The sequence below is a fragment of the Lepidochelys olivacea genome (genome assembly GCF_965140295.1).
Source record: "Lepidochelys olivacea isolate rLepOli2 genome assembly, chromosome: 1".
Classification (NCBI taxonomy): Eukaryota; Metazoa; Chordata; order Testudines; family Cheloniidae; genus Lepidochelys; species Lepidochelys olivacea.
Genome location: NC_140411.1, coordinates 110,805,803 through 110,823,569, shown reverse-complemented (window position 1 = coordinate 110,823,569; position 17,767 = coordinate 110,805,803). Strand labels below are relative to the sequence as shown.

The following is a 17,767-nucleotide window of genomic DNA, read 5'->3' as shown; positions in this document are numbered from 1 at the left end:
GATGACCTCCTGAGGTCCCTTCCAACCCTGATATTCTATGATTCTATGAATACACAGCAATAGGCAGAGTGAAAAGAATTTTAAAAAACTAGACATACCCAAGAGACCAAAATGTCTGTGATGTAAACTAACAGCACTACTGCAAAGAATGCTGAGCTTTACACCCTTATTTCAAAGGGAGGCTTAGATACTAGCTTCTAAAAGATTTAGTCAAAGTCTAGAAAACTGAATTTCACACCTTGATTATTCTTTTCCCTGTAGTCTCTGCCAATATTAAAGTGCCATTGACTACTATTTATGAAGAAATAAAACTAGAGAGATACAGGTTGCACCTTTGTTCAACATAAATGTTTATACTCTAATAACTTTAGAAAGGTTAATCCTCAGACAATAAATGCAAAATGTATTCTAAGTAAAGGCTGCCATGTTCATAGAATCATAGAATATCAGGGTTGGAAGGGACCTTAGGAGGTCATCTAGTCCAATCCCCTGCTCAAAAGCAGGACCAATCCCCAACTAAATCTTCCCAGCCAGGGCTTTGCCAGGCCTGACCTTGAAAACCTCTAAGGAAGGAGATTCCACCATCTCCCTAGGTAATCCATTCCAATACTTCACCACCCTCCTAGTGAAAAAGTTTTTCCTAACAGACAACCTAAACCTCCCCCACTGCAACTTGAGACCATTACTCCTCGTTCTGTCATCTGCTACCACTGAGAACAGTCTAGAGCCATCCTCTTTGGAACCCCCTTTCAGGTAGTTGAAAACAGCTATCAAATCCCCCCTCATTCTTCTCTTCTGCAGACTAAATAATCCCAGTTCCCTCAGCCTTTCCTCGTAAGTCGTGTGCTCCAGTCCCATAATCATTTTTGTTGCCCTCCGCTGGACTCTTTCCAATTTTTCCACATCCTTCTTGTAGTGTGGGGCCCAAAACTGGACACAGTACTCCACATGCGGCCTCACTACTGCCCAATAGCGGGGATGATCACGTCCCTCTATCTGCTGGCAATGCCCCTACATATGCATCCCAAAATGCCATTGGCCTTCTTGGCAACAAGGGCACACTGTTGACTCATATCCAGCTTCTCATCCACTGTCACCCCTAGGTCCTTTTCTGCAGAACTGCTGCCAAGCCACTCGGTCCCTAGTCTGTAGCGGTGCATGGGATTCTTCCGTCCTAAGTGCAGGACTCTGCACTTGTCCTTGTTGAACATCATCAGATTTCTTTTGGCCCAATCCTCTAATTTGTCTAGGGCCCTCTATATCCTATCCCTACCCTTCAGCGTATCTACCACTCCTCTCAGTTTAGTGTCATCTGCAAACTTGCTGAGGGTGCAATCCACACCATTCTCCAGACCATTAATGAAGATATTGAACAAAACTGGCCCAGGACTGACCCTTGGGGCACTCCGCTTGATACCGGCTGCCAACTAGACATGGAGCCATTGATCACTACCCATTGGGCCCGACGATCTAGCCAGCTATCTATCCACCTTATAGTCCATTCATCCAGCCCATACTTCTTTAACTTGCTGGCAAGAATACTCTGGGAGACAGTGTCAAAAGCTTTGCTAAAGTCAAGGAATATCCACTGCTTTCCCCTCATCCACAGAGCCAGTTATCTCATCATAGAAGGCAATTAGCTTAGTCAGGCATGACTTGCCCTTGGTGAATCCATGCTGACTGTTCCTGATCACTTTCCTCTCCTCTAAGTGCTTCAGAATTGATTCCTTGAGGACCTGCTCCATGATTTTTCCAGGGATTGAGGTGAGACTGACTGGCCTGTATTCCCTGGATCCTCCTCCTTCCCTTTTTTAAAGATGGGCACTACATTAGCCTTTTTCCAGTCATCTGGGACCTCCCCCAATCGCCACGTGTTTTCAAAGATAATGGCCAATGGCTCTGTAATCACATCTACCAACTCCTTTTCCACCCTCGGATGCAGTGCATCCGGTCCCATGGACTTGTGCTCGTCCAGCTTTTCTGAATAGTTCTAAACCACTTCCTTCTCCACAGAGGGCTGGTCACCTCCTCCCCATGCTGTGCTGCCCACTCCAGCAGTCTGGGAGCTGACCTTGTGTGACATTATTGACATAAACTGGGACCGTATAGATCATTGTTGCAACCAAGGTCCTGTAGTGGCACCAAATCTTGCGTAAAGGGGGTCAAATGAGGTGTCTAAGACAAGGTTATGGTTTGCTGGATATGATTATGCTGTCTAGATGTGTGTATCATTTTTATAGTTAAAGTTATGAATACTGGCTCTATACTGTCTGTATTTCAAACTTGTGCTATGCTTCTGGGGAACTCTCCAGACAAGTTGGTGTCAGCTCTGCCTAGCCTGCTTGATGGCCCATTAAGGACCACCAGCTATACAAGTGAGAGAAGGCAGACACACCTTGTGACTCAGCAAGGTATGCAGGGACATGCCTATGGACAGAACTCTGAGGCTTTTCCAGGCCATGTGATGGACAGCTTGTCTTTGGGACAAAGAAAGCAGAGACCACATGGCAAGGGAATATAAAAAGCTGCAGCTCCTCCATCTTGTCTTCAATCCTGCTTTTTACCTCTGGAGGGACTTTGCTACACTGAAGCTTTGAACCAAGGACTGAAAGACCCATCCCAGCTGTGGATGTATGTACTCCAGAGACTTGATTTGAACCTGCAGTTTATTCTATCACTGCTGCAAGCCTGAACCAAGAACTTTGCCATTACTATATGTAATTGATTCTAACCAATCCTAGCTCTCATCTATATCTTTTTCCTTTTATGAATAAACCTTTAGATTTTAGATTCTAAAGGATTGGCAACAGCGTGATTTGTGGGTAAGATCTGATTTGTATATTGACCTGGGTCTGGGGCTTGGTCTTTTGGGAAAACCTTTTTCTTTTACTGAATATTGGTTTTCAGAACCATTTGTCCCCATAACGAATGGCACTGGTGGTGATACTGGGAAACTGGACTGTCTAAGGGAATTGCTTGTGTGACTTGTGGTTAGCCAGTGGGGTAAAACCAAAGTCTTCTCCATTTGGCTGGTTTGGTTTGCCTTGGTGTGCACAGAAACCCCAGCCTTGGGCTGTAACTGCCCTGCTTTAAGCAATTTGTCCTGAATTGGCACTGTCAGTTGGGTCCTGCCAGAACCAGCATTGTTATACCTTGTTCGTGAAGACAGAGGCAAAAAAAGCATTGAGTACATTAGCTTTTTCCACATCCTCTGTCACTAGGTTGCCTCCCTCATTCAGTAAGGGGCCTACACTTCCTCGATTTTCTATTTGTTGTTAACATACCCGAAGAAACCCTTCTTGTTACTCTTAACATCTCTTGCTAGCTGCAACTCCAAGTGTGATTTGACCTTCCTGATTTCACTCCTGCATGCCTGAGCAATATTTTTATACTCCTCCCTGGTCATTTGTCCAATCTTCCACTTCTTGTAAGCCTCTTTTTTGTGTTTAAGATCAGCAAGGATTTCGCTGTTAAGCCAAGCTGGTTGCCTGCCATATTTACTATTCTTTCGACACATCGGGATGGTTTGTTCCTGTAACCTCAATAAGGCTTCTTTAAAATACAGCCAGCTCTCCTGGACTCCTTTCCCCGTCACGTTATTCTCCCAGAGGATCCTGCCCATCAGTCCCCTGAGGGAGTCAAGGTCTGCTTTTCTGAACTCCAGGGTCCATACTCTGCAGCTCTCCTTTCTTCCTTGTGTCAGGATCCTGAACTCAACCATCTCATGGTCACTGCCTCTCAGGTTTCCATCCACTTTTGCTTCTCCTACTAATTCTTCTTGGTTTGTGAGCAGACAGACCCATTACCTTGTGCCTAAGGTCACTGAAGAACAAAGTGTGACTTCATGAAAAACATCTTTGGTCCTATTTGGGTGTAAAAATTTCAATTTTGAAACTAAGAATTTTGGAATTTAACTTGGTCAAAGTTTGAATTTCTGAATCAAAAAATATAAGATAGATAATATTCCCTCCCCCCCCCCACTTCTCTCATATTTTGAACAAAGCCAACCCTTTCTCAAGAGGCCCATTTGTGGGTCATAAAATGGCCTGGAACAAACATCTGAATACATTATTGTGAAAATGAGTCAGATTTTTTTCCGTTTTCTTTTTTCATTTTCACATCAACTAGCTATCTAGACCCAACAATATGAAATAAAATAGCTGGGATAAGAGAGAAAAGGCAAAGAGAAATGGCGCTAACTGATTCCTTACTGACAACTTCAAACCATAACAGGATCATGCACATTTCCATGGGATGGTATCATTGAGAAAATCACTTTACAGATCAAAATTTTAAGATTAACATTTTCAAATCAAGGAAAAACACAGGAGTGAAAAGTGAGCAATGTTTTAAAAACCCAGAGCAACACTGTCAATTTTTTGAAGTTTTCTACTGAAGATTACATACCTTTACACACTTTAAGAAATTATTAAATAGCAAGTTGATTGTCATGTTACAGTTACAAGCATGATTCCTTCAGAGATTGCAAAGGGTACATGGCAGAACTGCTATTTTTTATCCTGGCTATCAGGTATTGGATGCAATACATGATCCATCAGCAGCCCTCCATTCCCAATAATATTAACTACTGAGACAGTTTCAGAGTAGCAGCCGGGTTAGTCTGTATCCGCAGAAAGAAAAGGAGGACTTGTGGCAGCATCCGATGAAGTGGGCTGTAGCTCACGAAAGCTTATGCTCAAATAAATTGGTTAGTCTCTAAGGTGCCACAAGTCCTCCTGTTCTTATTGAGACAGGCACTCGAGGGCAGTGGTTCTCAACTGGGGGTTTGGTTTAAAGGTGGTATCAGGGGGTCTGCGAGCCCTGGAGCCCCGACCCGAGCCCATAGGCGGAGTTTGGGGGAGGCACGGGGAAATTGTCTCCCCCCTGCAAACAGCAGTGCCGTAACCAGAGCTGGGGCAAACCCAGGCGTGACTCCATCCCCACCCTCTTTCCCTGACCCCATGAGGCTCTGGCCCCTGGCCAGGTTGGACATAGGAAGCCACAGCCAGGCAACATGGGGCCGGGATGCTGCCCTAGCTGGTACCATGGAGCACCATGGTGTGATGCTTCCCTGTCTCCTTTGTCTGCTGCCAGTACATGGGGCTGTGGCTGCTCCTTAGTTCCCAGCCCCCACCGACTGCTCGTGGGGGACCCAGCTCCAGGGCTGGCAAATCCCTCAGGGACCAACGACCATAATGACGGGGCCCTCCCAGCACACAGCCCCTCGCTACCCTCTTCCTACACCTTGAGCTACCCCCTGCCTGCATGGAGCCCCAACTACCCCTCTCGCTGCACCCTGAACTACACCCCTGCCTGCACACAGCCCTAGTTACCCCTCTCCCTACACTCAGAGCTACCCTCTTGCCTGCATACAGCCCCAGCTACCCCCTTCCTGCACCCTGAGCTACCCCCCGCCTGCACACAGCCCCAGCTACCCCCTCCCTGCACTCTGAGCTACCCCCCGCCTGCACACAGCCCCAGCTACCCCCTCCCTGCATCCTGAACGGTTTTCAAACTTTTTGAGCTGAGCCTTCCACCCCTTTGAATTATTATTTTTGGTTGCGCACTCCCCCCTCATGCCAGACAGTTTGGGGGGCCTGCTGAGGTGACTCGGGGGTGGAGGTGGCACTGCCTCCCTGGACCCTGCCATGGGGAGCTGGCCTGAGCCTGCTCCCCAGATATAGAAGTCAAACTACGCCTATGCCCAAGTGCCCCTCCTCCCCTACAGCTGAAGCCTAAAATGGGCCCCACCCCGTGCTGGGCTCTGGCATTTTTATAGCACGTTGAGGGAGCCTCAGAAAGAAAAAGGCTGAGAATCCCTGATATAGGGGTGTGTGTGGGTGTGTGTTTTTCAAATAATTGAGCTATATACAATCATTGCATTCTTCGAGGTGGTTCCTGTTAGCTGCCACACTTCTTCACAAAACATAATAACTATCAACCTATAATATCAAACTAATAACTATATTCTCTACTTTAAGACCCCTGCTGAAAATATATTAACACATAAAAAAAAAACAGCTGCATCAAAGAAAAAGAAAAAGACTTGATGTTGTGACATCAGCAAAGACCAGTAGTTTACAATTAACACATTTATCATTTTTGTTAACAAGATGACAGAACTTCCATAAGTACCCATATTTTATAAAATATGGGATGAAAGCTATTGTATTCATTAAAAAAAGCAAGAGTTTTATAATATTATATCTTGTATCTACGAAAGAAATGTCAGTAATATGCTAAGAAAATATATAAAATATATCAAAGGTTAACCACCTCTGTCTTCGCATTTCCTCTTTCTGAAAGTTCAGATAAACTGTGTAAATGAGAGGTCCCAGCAGCTGATTACTCAGTTATGTAGGTTGATTAAAGAGCACAGCAAAGTAGACAGGGAGGTCAAGAATCGTCTCTGCCAAAATGTTTAACCTCTTTGGTTTAAGACAAAGGACAAGTAAAGTATAACCTTGTTAATTTAAAATGACTGGAAGAGACTTACTGCAAATAGCTGATTTTTGCAAATTAACAAGCGAACAAAAAAAAGTATCAAATGCACTCCAGAAATAAACTTTCTTCACTTACTCTGTTACTTACACTTACTTACACTGTTTCGTTCAACTTATTTAGGATCACACTTATAGCATATTCATAAATGTACAATAGAATATTTTGTAAAAATAGTGAAGGCCTTGGTAATGTGAAAATTCACTACAGCCCTTGGCTTTTTAATTTTGGCTAAGAGGTGGCACTTTTTATACAGATTCTGAAGTGAGCAAATTATTGAGGTTCTATCGTATACAATTCAGAATAAGGAAAGGGCTCACTCACCACATTGTAATAGCTTTTGCTAATTGCAGACGTATCAAAACCTTTGGGAGGACTCTTCAGTGTTCCTGATTTGGGGGAGACTGGTTTTTCTGAAATGTAAAATGTTTTGTCAGTGGGATGCAATTTCATATTTCAACACTAGAGGTCAAACAAGCTGCTCTAAGATCACTGAAATGAGATACAGTGGAAACAATGCTTTCCTGAGAAATGTACAGAGCTGTGTTAAAGTCAAGTCTTACATACTAATACAGGATCAAAATGGTGTATATATTCACAAAAAATGAAATTCCAGAGCCCCTGAAGTCAATGGCAAAACTCCCATTAACTTCATTGGGACCAGGATTTCAGCCAATCAGAATAACTTGACCAAAATATCTTTTGAAAAGTGAACACATTATCACAGGCAGGCTGTGATTTTAAAATGAGATATTTGCAGTAGTCCAGAAGGTGTTATATGTTTAGACAAAAGCAGTAAATTACTTTTGCTTTCACTAAATTAAAATGGATAAAAGCAAAATCCACGAAAAAGGTCTAACTTTACTATACTTGTAGTTTGTAGAAATAAAATATAAAAAATTGTACAAGTTAGTACAGAAATAAAACGATTTACCAGATGATCTTCTGGAATATCAATTACACTTATTATCTATGTAAAACAAATGCCTCTGCGCTGAAAACAATTTCTCCATCAACACAGAATATGTGCAATTTTCCAAAAACAAACAAAAAACAAAACAAAGAAAACCCCAACCAACATTCCCTGAAAATGCAACCCTGTAAAAAGAATCTATTCCTCAATTATGCTCTCTGTGGAGAGACAACATATGTCTGCAAGATTAAAATGACTGTCCTGACAGCTTGCAGCACAAGACCGAATCACTTAATGAGCTGTTCTGAGAGTTGCCTCTCTCAGCAGTACATACAGACACAAAATAAACACTCCCAACCCTCCTTCCACCTCCTCTTATTTAACACTAGTGGGATGCAAGAATTTCAAATGTAAAGCTGCTCTCTGCTGAATCAGAAGATGGGATATACAGTATATAGAGTGTCCTCCTGACCTCGTGCACATGACTGAAGTAACAGATCTGAATGAGCGCACTCTTTTGGCAATTGCCAATTATACTATAAAAAGGCTTTATTCATCTGGACATTATGCTCCATTCACTTCATATTAAAACAGACTGGTTTCATAGGCAGACTTCAGACAAGTACCTTAGTTACGAATACCAGATAGTGAAATGACAGATTGTCTGAGATGAACTGTAGTAGGATCAAAACACTCCTACTGAAAATCTAGGCATGCCTCTATTTTGAAGACAAACTCTTCTGTTCACTCAAGCTTTAACTCATAAATATATTTTATTTAAAATTTAACTTTAATTCTGGTGAGTTGATTTTTAAGAATCTGGGGTGAGACTCTCAGGTGCAGAGCAGCACCTTACATCACATGAGGAATCTGCCACTGAGTTGGATAAACCAGTCATGGGAGGGGGATTCTCCGGTGGCTCTTTTGCCAATCCCCATCACACTGCCAACCGGGAGGAAGTTTCCAGAGGAAAAGGGGTGTGGGCCAGGGCAGGCCATGCTGCACCAATACCCAGCTGTGGCTTTGGGGCTGGACAGTAGCTGTTAATTTATAGCCATCCACAGGCTGCCATGCATTATTCTCAGGGCCTGGCCATGCACACAGCATCCCCAGGATTAGGCTGAGTGAAGAGGTGATGAGATACTCTTTTGCCTTCACACCCCACAGCTGCCTTGTGCATGCTTTGGCCTGACGGCAGGATTTGGTGCAAGTGATTGATAGCTTTGTCCCTCAAAACTTTCTTTGCTCTGACATCAGGGAAACATGGATACATTGCTGAGGAGTAATTCCAGAGAATAGCACAACCATGCAGAGACAAAATCAGAAAAGCTAAGGCACCAAATGAGTTATTGCCTTGTATGTCCCTTACCAGGTGTAAGAGGAGGTTCTTTAAATACATTAGAAGCAAGAGAGGGATGAAGGAAAGTATAGGTCCTTCTAGTTAACAGCGGAGAGCTAACAACAGATAATAACATCAAGAAGGTTCAGGTGTTTAATGCCTATTTTGCTTCAGTCTTTACTAAAAAGGTTAATGGCGACCAGACACTCAACACAATATTAACAATAAGGGGGAAGGAACATACCTCAAAATAGGGGAGAACAGGTTAAAGAATATTTAGATGAGTTAGATGAAGTCAGAAATTCATCCTAGGGTAGTTAAAGAACTAGCTGAAGCAACCTCTGAACTATTAGCAATCATCTTCGAGAACTCACAGAAGACGGGTGAGGTTCCAGAAGACTAGAAAAGGGCAAACATAGTAGCTAGCTTTAAAAGGGGGAACAAAGAGGACCCAGGGAATTACAGACCAATCAGCCCAGATACTGGAACAAACTATTTAACAATAAGTATCTAAGCAACTAGAGGAGAATAGGACTATAAGGTCAAGGACAAATTATACCAAACCAACATAATTTTCTTCTTTCACAGGGTTACAGGTCTAGTAGATGGGAGAAGCAATAGATATGATAGATCTTGATTTTAGTACAGCTTTTGACACAGTCCCACATGACATTCTCATAAGCAAACTAAGGAAATTGAATCCAGATGAAATTACTATAAGGTGAGTGTACAACTGGTTGAAAGACTGTATTCAAATATCAATGATTCGCTGTCAAACTGGGAGGACATATCTAGTGGTCGTCTTGCAGGGGTCAGTCCTGAGTCTGGTACTCTTCAATACTTTCATTAATTACTTGGATAACGGAGTGGAAAACCTGCTTATAAAATGTGCAGATGACACCAAGCTGGGAGAGGCTGGAAGCACTCAGGAAGAGAGGATTAGAATTCAAAAGGACAATGACAAATTGGAGAATTGGTCTGAATTCAACAAGATGAAATTTAAGAAAGATAAATGCAATGTACCATACTTAGAAAGGAAAAATCAATGCACAACTACAAAATGGGGAATACACAGACTAGGCTTCAGTGCGGGGTGGTAGGCTGTAGTGACTGTGAAATCCTAACAAAACGTCACATCCACCACAATCTCACCACTGCCGAGAGGACAGTTATACAGTCTCTGAAATCCAACCGCTGATAGCGATCAAACCAGCAGATAAAGGGGGCACCATCGTGCTCCCAACAGTGCTGACTACGTCAACAAGCCCAACCAACAACTCCCTCCGTGTACATCTACACTGCAATAAAAGACCCACGACATGGCCACAGCTGGCCCAGGTCAGCTGACTCAGGCTCATGGGACTCAGGCTGTGGGGCTCCAGCCCAAACATCTACACTACTATTTTTTGCCACAGAGTCCAATCCCTGCGAGCTCGAGTCAACAGACCCGGGCTCTGAGACTTGCTGCCATGGATTTTTTAATCCAGTGTAGACATACTCTCCGACACCACTTCCTATAAAGAACTCAACGAAAATCCCACACCACAATGCATCCAAGAATTTGAGGATATCATCACATCTTTCTCCAAAGAACTCCAAGAGAAACTCTACAACCTCGTCCCCCATGAACCTACCCCAGGGGCCTTCTACTGGCTTCCCAAGATACACAAACAAGGGAACCCAAGCAAACCTATCACACCTGGCCACAGTACCTTACTGAAGGAACACTGGGACTCAGACACCATTCACCACACAAAGGACCAGCTTCCTCCAGGACACAACCAGCCTCCTCTAGAAACACCGCAACATTAACAACCCCCACTCAGAACATCATCCTCGCCACTGTGTATGTCACTTCCCTATACACCAACATCCCTCACAATGACAGCATTGCTGCCTGCCTCAAACATCTACAAGACAACAGACAACACTCACATATGCAGCCCAAACTCAGTTCATCCTCACCCATAACAACTTTACAAGCAACAACGAACACTTTGTCCAAACCATGGGAACAACCATGGGTACTAAGATGGCTCCCCGATATGCCAGCCTCTTCATAGGCCACCTTGAGAAAGAATTTCTGAAAAACACCACTGTAAAACCAATGATACACCCGAGATAAATCGATGATATTTTCATCCTCTGGACAAAGGACCTAAACTCCCTCAGAGATTTCCACTGCAACTTCAGGAACCAGCACCTGTCTATCAAACTCTTTTTAAAACCTTTCCACACTAGCATCAACTTCCTAGACACCATGATCAGCTTCAACAATAGAACCCAGCAGACAACTATATACAAGAAACCAACGGATCACCACACCTACCTCCACAGGTTCAGTAACCACCCCAAACACACCAAGAAATCGGTTATCTACAGCCAGGCACTCAGATAGCACAGAATATGGGCAAGGATAAAATCCAGGATACACTCCTTAACCCACTTAAAACTGCCTTCCCAAAACAAGGGCATTCCACCAGAGAAGTAGATCACATCATGGAGCAGGTTCACCCAAACACCCTGGGAGAATCTACTTCCATGCAGGGGGGAAGAAAAAAAATGGCTGCACATCCTTAGTTGTTAACTATCACCCCATCCTGAAACCCACACAAGGTCTCATTACACAATTACAACCCATATTCAATGGGGACCACATCCTGAAAGACATCTTTCCCAAACCTCCTCTTCTGGCCTTCAAACAATGTCCCCAGCTTGCCAAGCTTGTCATCAGAAGCAAGCTCCCCACTGACCAGGACACACCAACTCAAAGGGGCACCAGAGCCCGACAGAACAGATGCAAAAGCTGCAGACATATCTCCACTGTTATGATACTCAATACTCCCCCACCACACACCTTCCAAGATCCATGGGTCCTACACATGCCTCTCACAACATGTGGTGTACCTCATGCAGTGCATCTAATGCCCCAACAACTCTGCGGGCGAAACCAGACAATCACTTAAATGAACTTACACAGAAAAATGATAAAAGACAAAATCATATCACATCACACGGGGTTTGAACACTTCACAAAGCAATCACTCTATATCTAACCTCTCAGCCCCTATGCTCAAAGAAAATCTGCACAACACCTTCAAAAACAAGCCTGGGAACTCAAATTCATAACTTTGTTACATACTAAAAATCATGGATTTAATAAAGATGCTGAATTTATGGCTCTTTACAACAATCTATAACTCACTACCCTCCTTTGTCCTATGACTGCAGAGGAGTTAACTTCCCGGTTCACCTTGAATGGTCTTACAACATGTGAACTCCCTATGCAAAACAATTTTTTCCACCTTGTATTTAGCTGTGACACTCTGGGTAGCTTTCCCAGATCTGAGGAAGAGCTCTGTAAGCTCAAAAGCTTGTCTATTTTACCAACAAAAGTTGGTCCAACAAAAGATATTACCTCACCCAACTCGTCCATCACACACATACAGGTGGTCTGAAGACTATCGTAATACAGAGGTTCTTAAACTGTGGTCTATGGACTACCATTTGCTAGTGACTTGTAGAAAGCTGGCTGGTTATATAGTGTTGGCTCTCTTCTTCCACCTGCTACATCACATAAGCTTGGCAAGCTGGTGAACTGAGCAGACAAATAATGTCCATTGATCACCTATTTGTTGACCATGCTTAATTATTAAAAAATATTCCAGCGAGAATGCCCTGATGTACGCAGAAGCCTATCTTTTTCATTGCATCCTAGTGCCATCTGTTAACAAGACTACTTAAATGCCTTGATCATTCACTTTACCATATGCTACCACCACCTGTTAGGAAAAAGGTGACCAACTGAAAATGGAACATCTTGACTGGATGCAATCTTCTGGAACTAACAGTGCGTGTGTGTGTGTGTAGATATCTTTCCTGGTATACCAGGACATTAACATACATGCTGCTTTACAATTTAAAGACATAGTTCCTGCCTAAAAGAACCTACAATCTAAACTGATTAGACAAACATAGGGTATATCAGGGGATGGCAACCTCTGAGAAGTGGCATGCCAAGTCTTCATTAATTTAAGGTTTCGCGTGCCAGTAATACATTTTACATTTACAGGGGCCCCCCGACGGAACCCCAGACTGGCAGCGGGCTAATTGGGGCCGGCAGCTGCGACCCCGGCTGGCAGGGGCCAGCGGCTGGAACCCCAGACTGGCAGCGGGCTAATTGGGGCCGGCAGCTGCGACCCCGGCTGGCAGGGGCCAGCGGCTGGAACCCCAGACTGGCAGCGGGCTAATTGGGGCCGGCAGCTGCGACCCTGGCTGGCAGGGGCCAGCGGCCAGAACCCCAGACTGGCAGCGGGCTGAGCGGCTCAGCATGTTGCCAGTCTGGGTTCCGTCTGACACCTGCGCTGCCGGTCTGGGATCCTGGCAGTGGGCCGAGGGACAGAACCCCAGACCGACAGTGCAGGCGGCAGGCGGGACCCCAGACCGGCAGTTCGCGGAGCGGCTCAGCTTGCCGCCGGCCTGGGGTTCTGTCTGCCGGCCTGGGGTCCCAGCCACCGGCCCCGCTCAGCCTGCTGCCAGCCCGGAGTTCCGTCCATCCAGGCCGGCAGGGGGCTAAGCGGGGCCGGCGGCCGGGACCCCGGCTGGTAGCAGAGTGCCACTAAAAATCAGCTCACGTGCCGCAGGCTGCCGACCCTTAGGGTAATCTACACTGCAATCAGACACTTGCAGCTGGCCCGTGCCAGCTGATTCGGGCTCGTGTGCCTTGGGCTGTGGGGCTGTTTATTTGCAGTGTAGACTTCAGGTCTCAGACTGCAGGAGCTCGAGCTCTAGGACCCTCCCACCTCACAGGGTTACATCGTGAGCCTGGAAGTCTATGCTCCAATTAAACAGCCCCGCAACCCCAGCCGTGGGTTTTTAATTGCAGTGCAGACATAGCCACAGAAATTAAGCCAGAAGGGACTGAGGGAGAGAGAGGAAAGTTCACGGTCATTAAACCTCCTCCCCCAACAAAAAGAGAAAAGATGCACAGTCATTAAGCTGCTAAGAGAGTTGGCCTGCTGCTTACCTATCATAAGTGCATTTCAAAATGACTTTTCTTTTTTAGTTGCTACGTTTGTTTTATTAATTTTATTTTTCTTTCCTTTTTGTAACTGTTCACCCTTGAATAATGTTCACATTTAAATGCTAGCCTAACATTGATAAAAAAAGGTAATAATAATTATTCTTTCATTTTTTAGAACTTCATTGGGTTTCACATTTTTCCGAGTTAAAACAACTCAGTTAAGAAATAGGCCTAATTAAAAAAAAGTTAAGTACCTATGGCTAAGCTTACTGCGACCATAAAGTCTTGCTTTTTTTGTTACTGTTGTTACTGTTCTAATAAATTAGTGCTTTAAAATATTTGACCATTTTTGACATTCATTTGATAAAATTTGACCAATCGACCATTTATTTTTTGGACTGGTCAAATATCCAACCCTAAAATCACATTCAAGTAAGTAAAAATTCATTCCTTTTCCCTTTAAAAAACTGCTTTAAGTTACTAGATATTTTTGTTGGAATAGATAAATAATTAGAATTTCAGACTATGAACTACTCAGCTGAAACAACTCTTATCAATTAACAACAGAGCCATAGGATCAAAGTTAGATATTCCCAAATCACTTGGTAGATTCATTATATACTGTATTTTGAGTGAATAGCCCTAAACAAATTCAACTTTTAAAACCTTTTGAAATATAGGATTTGTTTAACTGTAGAAATATAGGATTTGATATAGCACGTCAGATAAGCTGTCAGATCATGTCTGGTATTCTGCCTCTGGTCGGTGCCTTGCTTCATAAGTGGGTATAAAAAGAGCCACAATGGAAATGACCAACGGGGTGATGCAGCATGTGGAGGTGGAAGCAAGGAAGGGTGAGATGAAGTTACTTTCTTAGTATGAATAATCAGAAATAACAAAACTTTTCATTTTTGTAGCCTCTTTCTTCAGAGGATCTCAAATAATTTGACAAACGTTATAGTGCATAATTTATTCATACAGTGGTTCCCAAATTTTTTACTAAGCCAACCCACCACACTCATTTTGTCGACCCATCTTTACACGTAAAGAATGTGCGTGTGTAAATATACGTACACACACACACACACACTTTCTTTTTTAAGTAATTCAAACACAAAAGAAAAAAGAAAAATCAAAACATTACATGCTTTCCACACTACTAGTACCCCTGCCCAACTCCATTTCCCTCTCCCCTCCCCAGCTAGGCCCCCTCAGATTCCTACTGAAGTTTTCCCCTGCCTTGCCCAGGCCTGCAGCCCAAGCTAGCAGGGGAGGCCCTGAGGAGGCAGGGGACTTTGGAAAACAAACCCACTTCACACTCACTTGCAGCAGCGGCTCCTGTCCCACAGCACTGGGCCTGGCTACTGGGTGTTGAGACACAGCCCACAAGGTCACAGCACCATGTAGATTTGGCTTGGCCCCCCTCTATCATGATGGAGGGGAGGCCATGCTAAACTCAAGTGGTGCCGTAACCCAGTGGTGCCGTAACCCAGTGCATGTCGTAACATTGGGGCGGGTGCTTCTAGGATGCGTGTGGCAGGGAGTGCCATTGTGGGCAGTGACTGACAATCCACCTAGACCAGGGGTGAGCAAACTTTTTGGGCAGAGGGCCACATCTGGGTGGGGAAATTGTATGCAGGGCCGGGGCAGGGGGTTGGGGTCCGGGAGAGAGTGCAGAGTGTGGGAGGGGGTGCGGTGTGCAGGAATAGACTCAGGGCAAGAGATTGGGGCAGAGAAGGGATGCAGGGTGCAACAGGGGGCTCAGGGCAGGGAGATGGGTGCACGTGGGTGCAGGGTGCAGCAGGGAACTCAGGGCAGAGGGTTGGGGTGCATGGGATGCAGGGTGCGGCAGGGGGCTTAGAGCAGGGAGTTGAGGGGGCAGAAGGGGTTCGGGCTCCAGCCTGGCACTGCTTACCTAAAGAGGCTCCGGGGTGGGAGCTGTGCGCACTGGGGCCAGGGCAGGCTCTCTGCCTGCCTGCCCTGGCCCCAGGAAGCAGCCGGCACCACATCCCTCCGCGGCCCCTGGGGGAGCGTGGGGGCACAGGGCTCCGCGCACTTCCCTTGCCACGCCTCCAGGTACCTCCCCCGAAGCTCCCATTGGCCATGGTTTCCCGTTCCCGGGCATTGGGAGCTACGGGGGGCGGTGCCTGGAGGCAAGAGCAACACACAAAGCCCTCTCCCCCCGCCCTCCCCAGGGACGTGGTGCCGGCCGCTTCTGAGCATGGCGCGGGGCCTGCGGCACCACAAGGGGCAATCCCACGGGCCATAGTTTGCCCACCTCTGACCTGGACCCTTTCCGCAACCCATTGGTGAATCAGGAGTCACCGTTTGGGAAACACTGTTTTAATACACCCTATGTAATAGGCACTAACCCTATTAAACATATGGGGAAACAGACAGAGGCTACATAATTCACCCAAGTAAATCCAGTAATTCACCCAGTGAGATGGTGTCAGAATCAGGAATAATACCCTGGTATCCTGTCCCACACTCGTCACTAGGTAACAAACCCCTCATTATTATGTGACAAAAAGCGCTGAATGCCATAACCTCCTGCATGTGTGAGCCTTCTGTCATAATGAACTGACTCAGAGACCATTTCTTGATAAGATTCAACCCCCCAGGTCCCAGTTTTGTGAGTCCCAGTTCCTTTCTTAGTGAAAATATGTAAAAACCTAAAAATCAAATCCCATAAAAACTAGCATCTGACCCAGCACTCAAAGGGACAAATCTAGAACAAGGATGGGACAAAGAGGTCACTTGTTACTGCAGTTTCCACTCTGAGTAACCAAGAATTATATTCCTTCATATCTAATTCTGATTAAATAAATAGAGAACTCGCACCTGTAATCATCATTACCATCAGAGACCTACTTCCCAGAGCCTGATTAAAACATTTTCTTTAAGCTCCAGGTAAACTCAAGATTTCCCCCCCACACACACCCTTGTTATAGCCCATAGTACCTGTTACACAGAGTAGAAATGCTCACCCTTGTGCTCATGACAACAGCTGGGAAGACTATTTGAATAACCTTTTATAAATGCACATAAAACGTCTCAGACTGTCTGAAACAAATGATTTTAGAGAGACAAGGTGGGTGAGATAATATCTTTTACTGGACTAACTTCTATTGGTGAGAGAGACAAGCTTTCAAACCTACACAGAGCAAAACCTGAAGAAGAGCTCTGTGTAAGCTCGGAAGCTTGTCTCTCTCACCTACCTTGTCTCTCTCATATCTGGGGACCACAGCTATAACAACATTGCATACAACGAACGATTTTGTCCTTTACAAATAGCTGCTTTTTTAAGAGACTGCAAATGGCTCTGAGCCACACCTGACTCTTTCCAAGTTTTTTTATTTTTAGTTTTTTGTTAGACAATAGAAATATTTGTCTGGTTTATCTTCAATTCAGTCTCATGCTCGGTCACTCAAGGCTCTTCCATGTGTTGCAAACTTACATCAGGTTTATTGTCATGGGGCAAACTATTTCCTTGCACTCTAGAACACACTTCTTCAGCAAAACATTTCAACCACCACTTCTGCAGGATTTATCACCTTAAATTCCTATCACTAGACTGTGTGTGTTAACTGTTCTATTTGCATCTACACTAAATTTAATTTCCTAGTTTCCTTATATGTTTGTACAGCGCCCAAGCGCATTATAAGTGCTCAACAAATCTACTTCGCAAGTCTACATTCATTAAGACAGCTGATTTGAAAAAGAATCTAAGTAGCAGGTTAAATTTTAGAAACAGAAAGATGTAAAGATATTTTATGGGAACAGAGTGGCAGGAAAAGTAAAAAAAAATATTCAGTAAGTCAACAGTACATAAAAATAATTTAATAAAACCATATCATCTCTCCTCGCTATTACAGCCCGGCTTAAATGCTGTCTCCAAGGCTAAGAATTTAGAATGAAAGACCAAGCAAGCAATATCTCTGCTACAGCAAAACAATCAAAAGAACTAGTGCACAAATGAAGGCAATGG

The 17,767-nt window shown here is 44.6% G+C and overlaps 1 protein-coding gene across 5 annotated transcripts in view; it reads right to left on the bottom strand.

The window, feature by feature from the left end:
• Positions 1-17,767, bottom strand: part of ARHGEF7 (Rho guanine nucleotide exchange factor 7) — a 202,299-nt gene that overhangs the window by 82,690 nt on the left and 101,842 nt on the right. For all 5 annotated transcript variants that reach the window (XM_084638282.1, XM_084638279.1, XM_084638278.1 and 2 more), the window contains one exon: positions 6,826-6,914. In XM_084638282.1, coding sequence (XP_084494408.1) covers positions 6,826-6,914 — 89 coding nt within the window. The remainder of the gene's footprint in view (positions 1-6,825; positions 6,915-17,767) is intronic.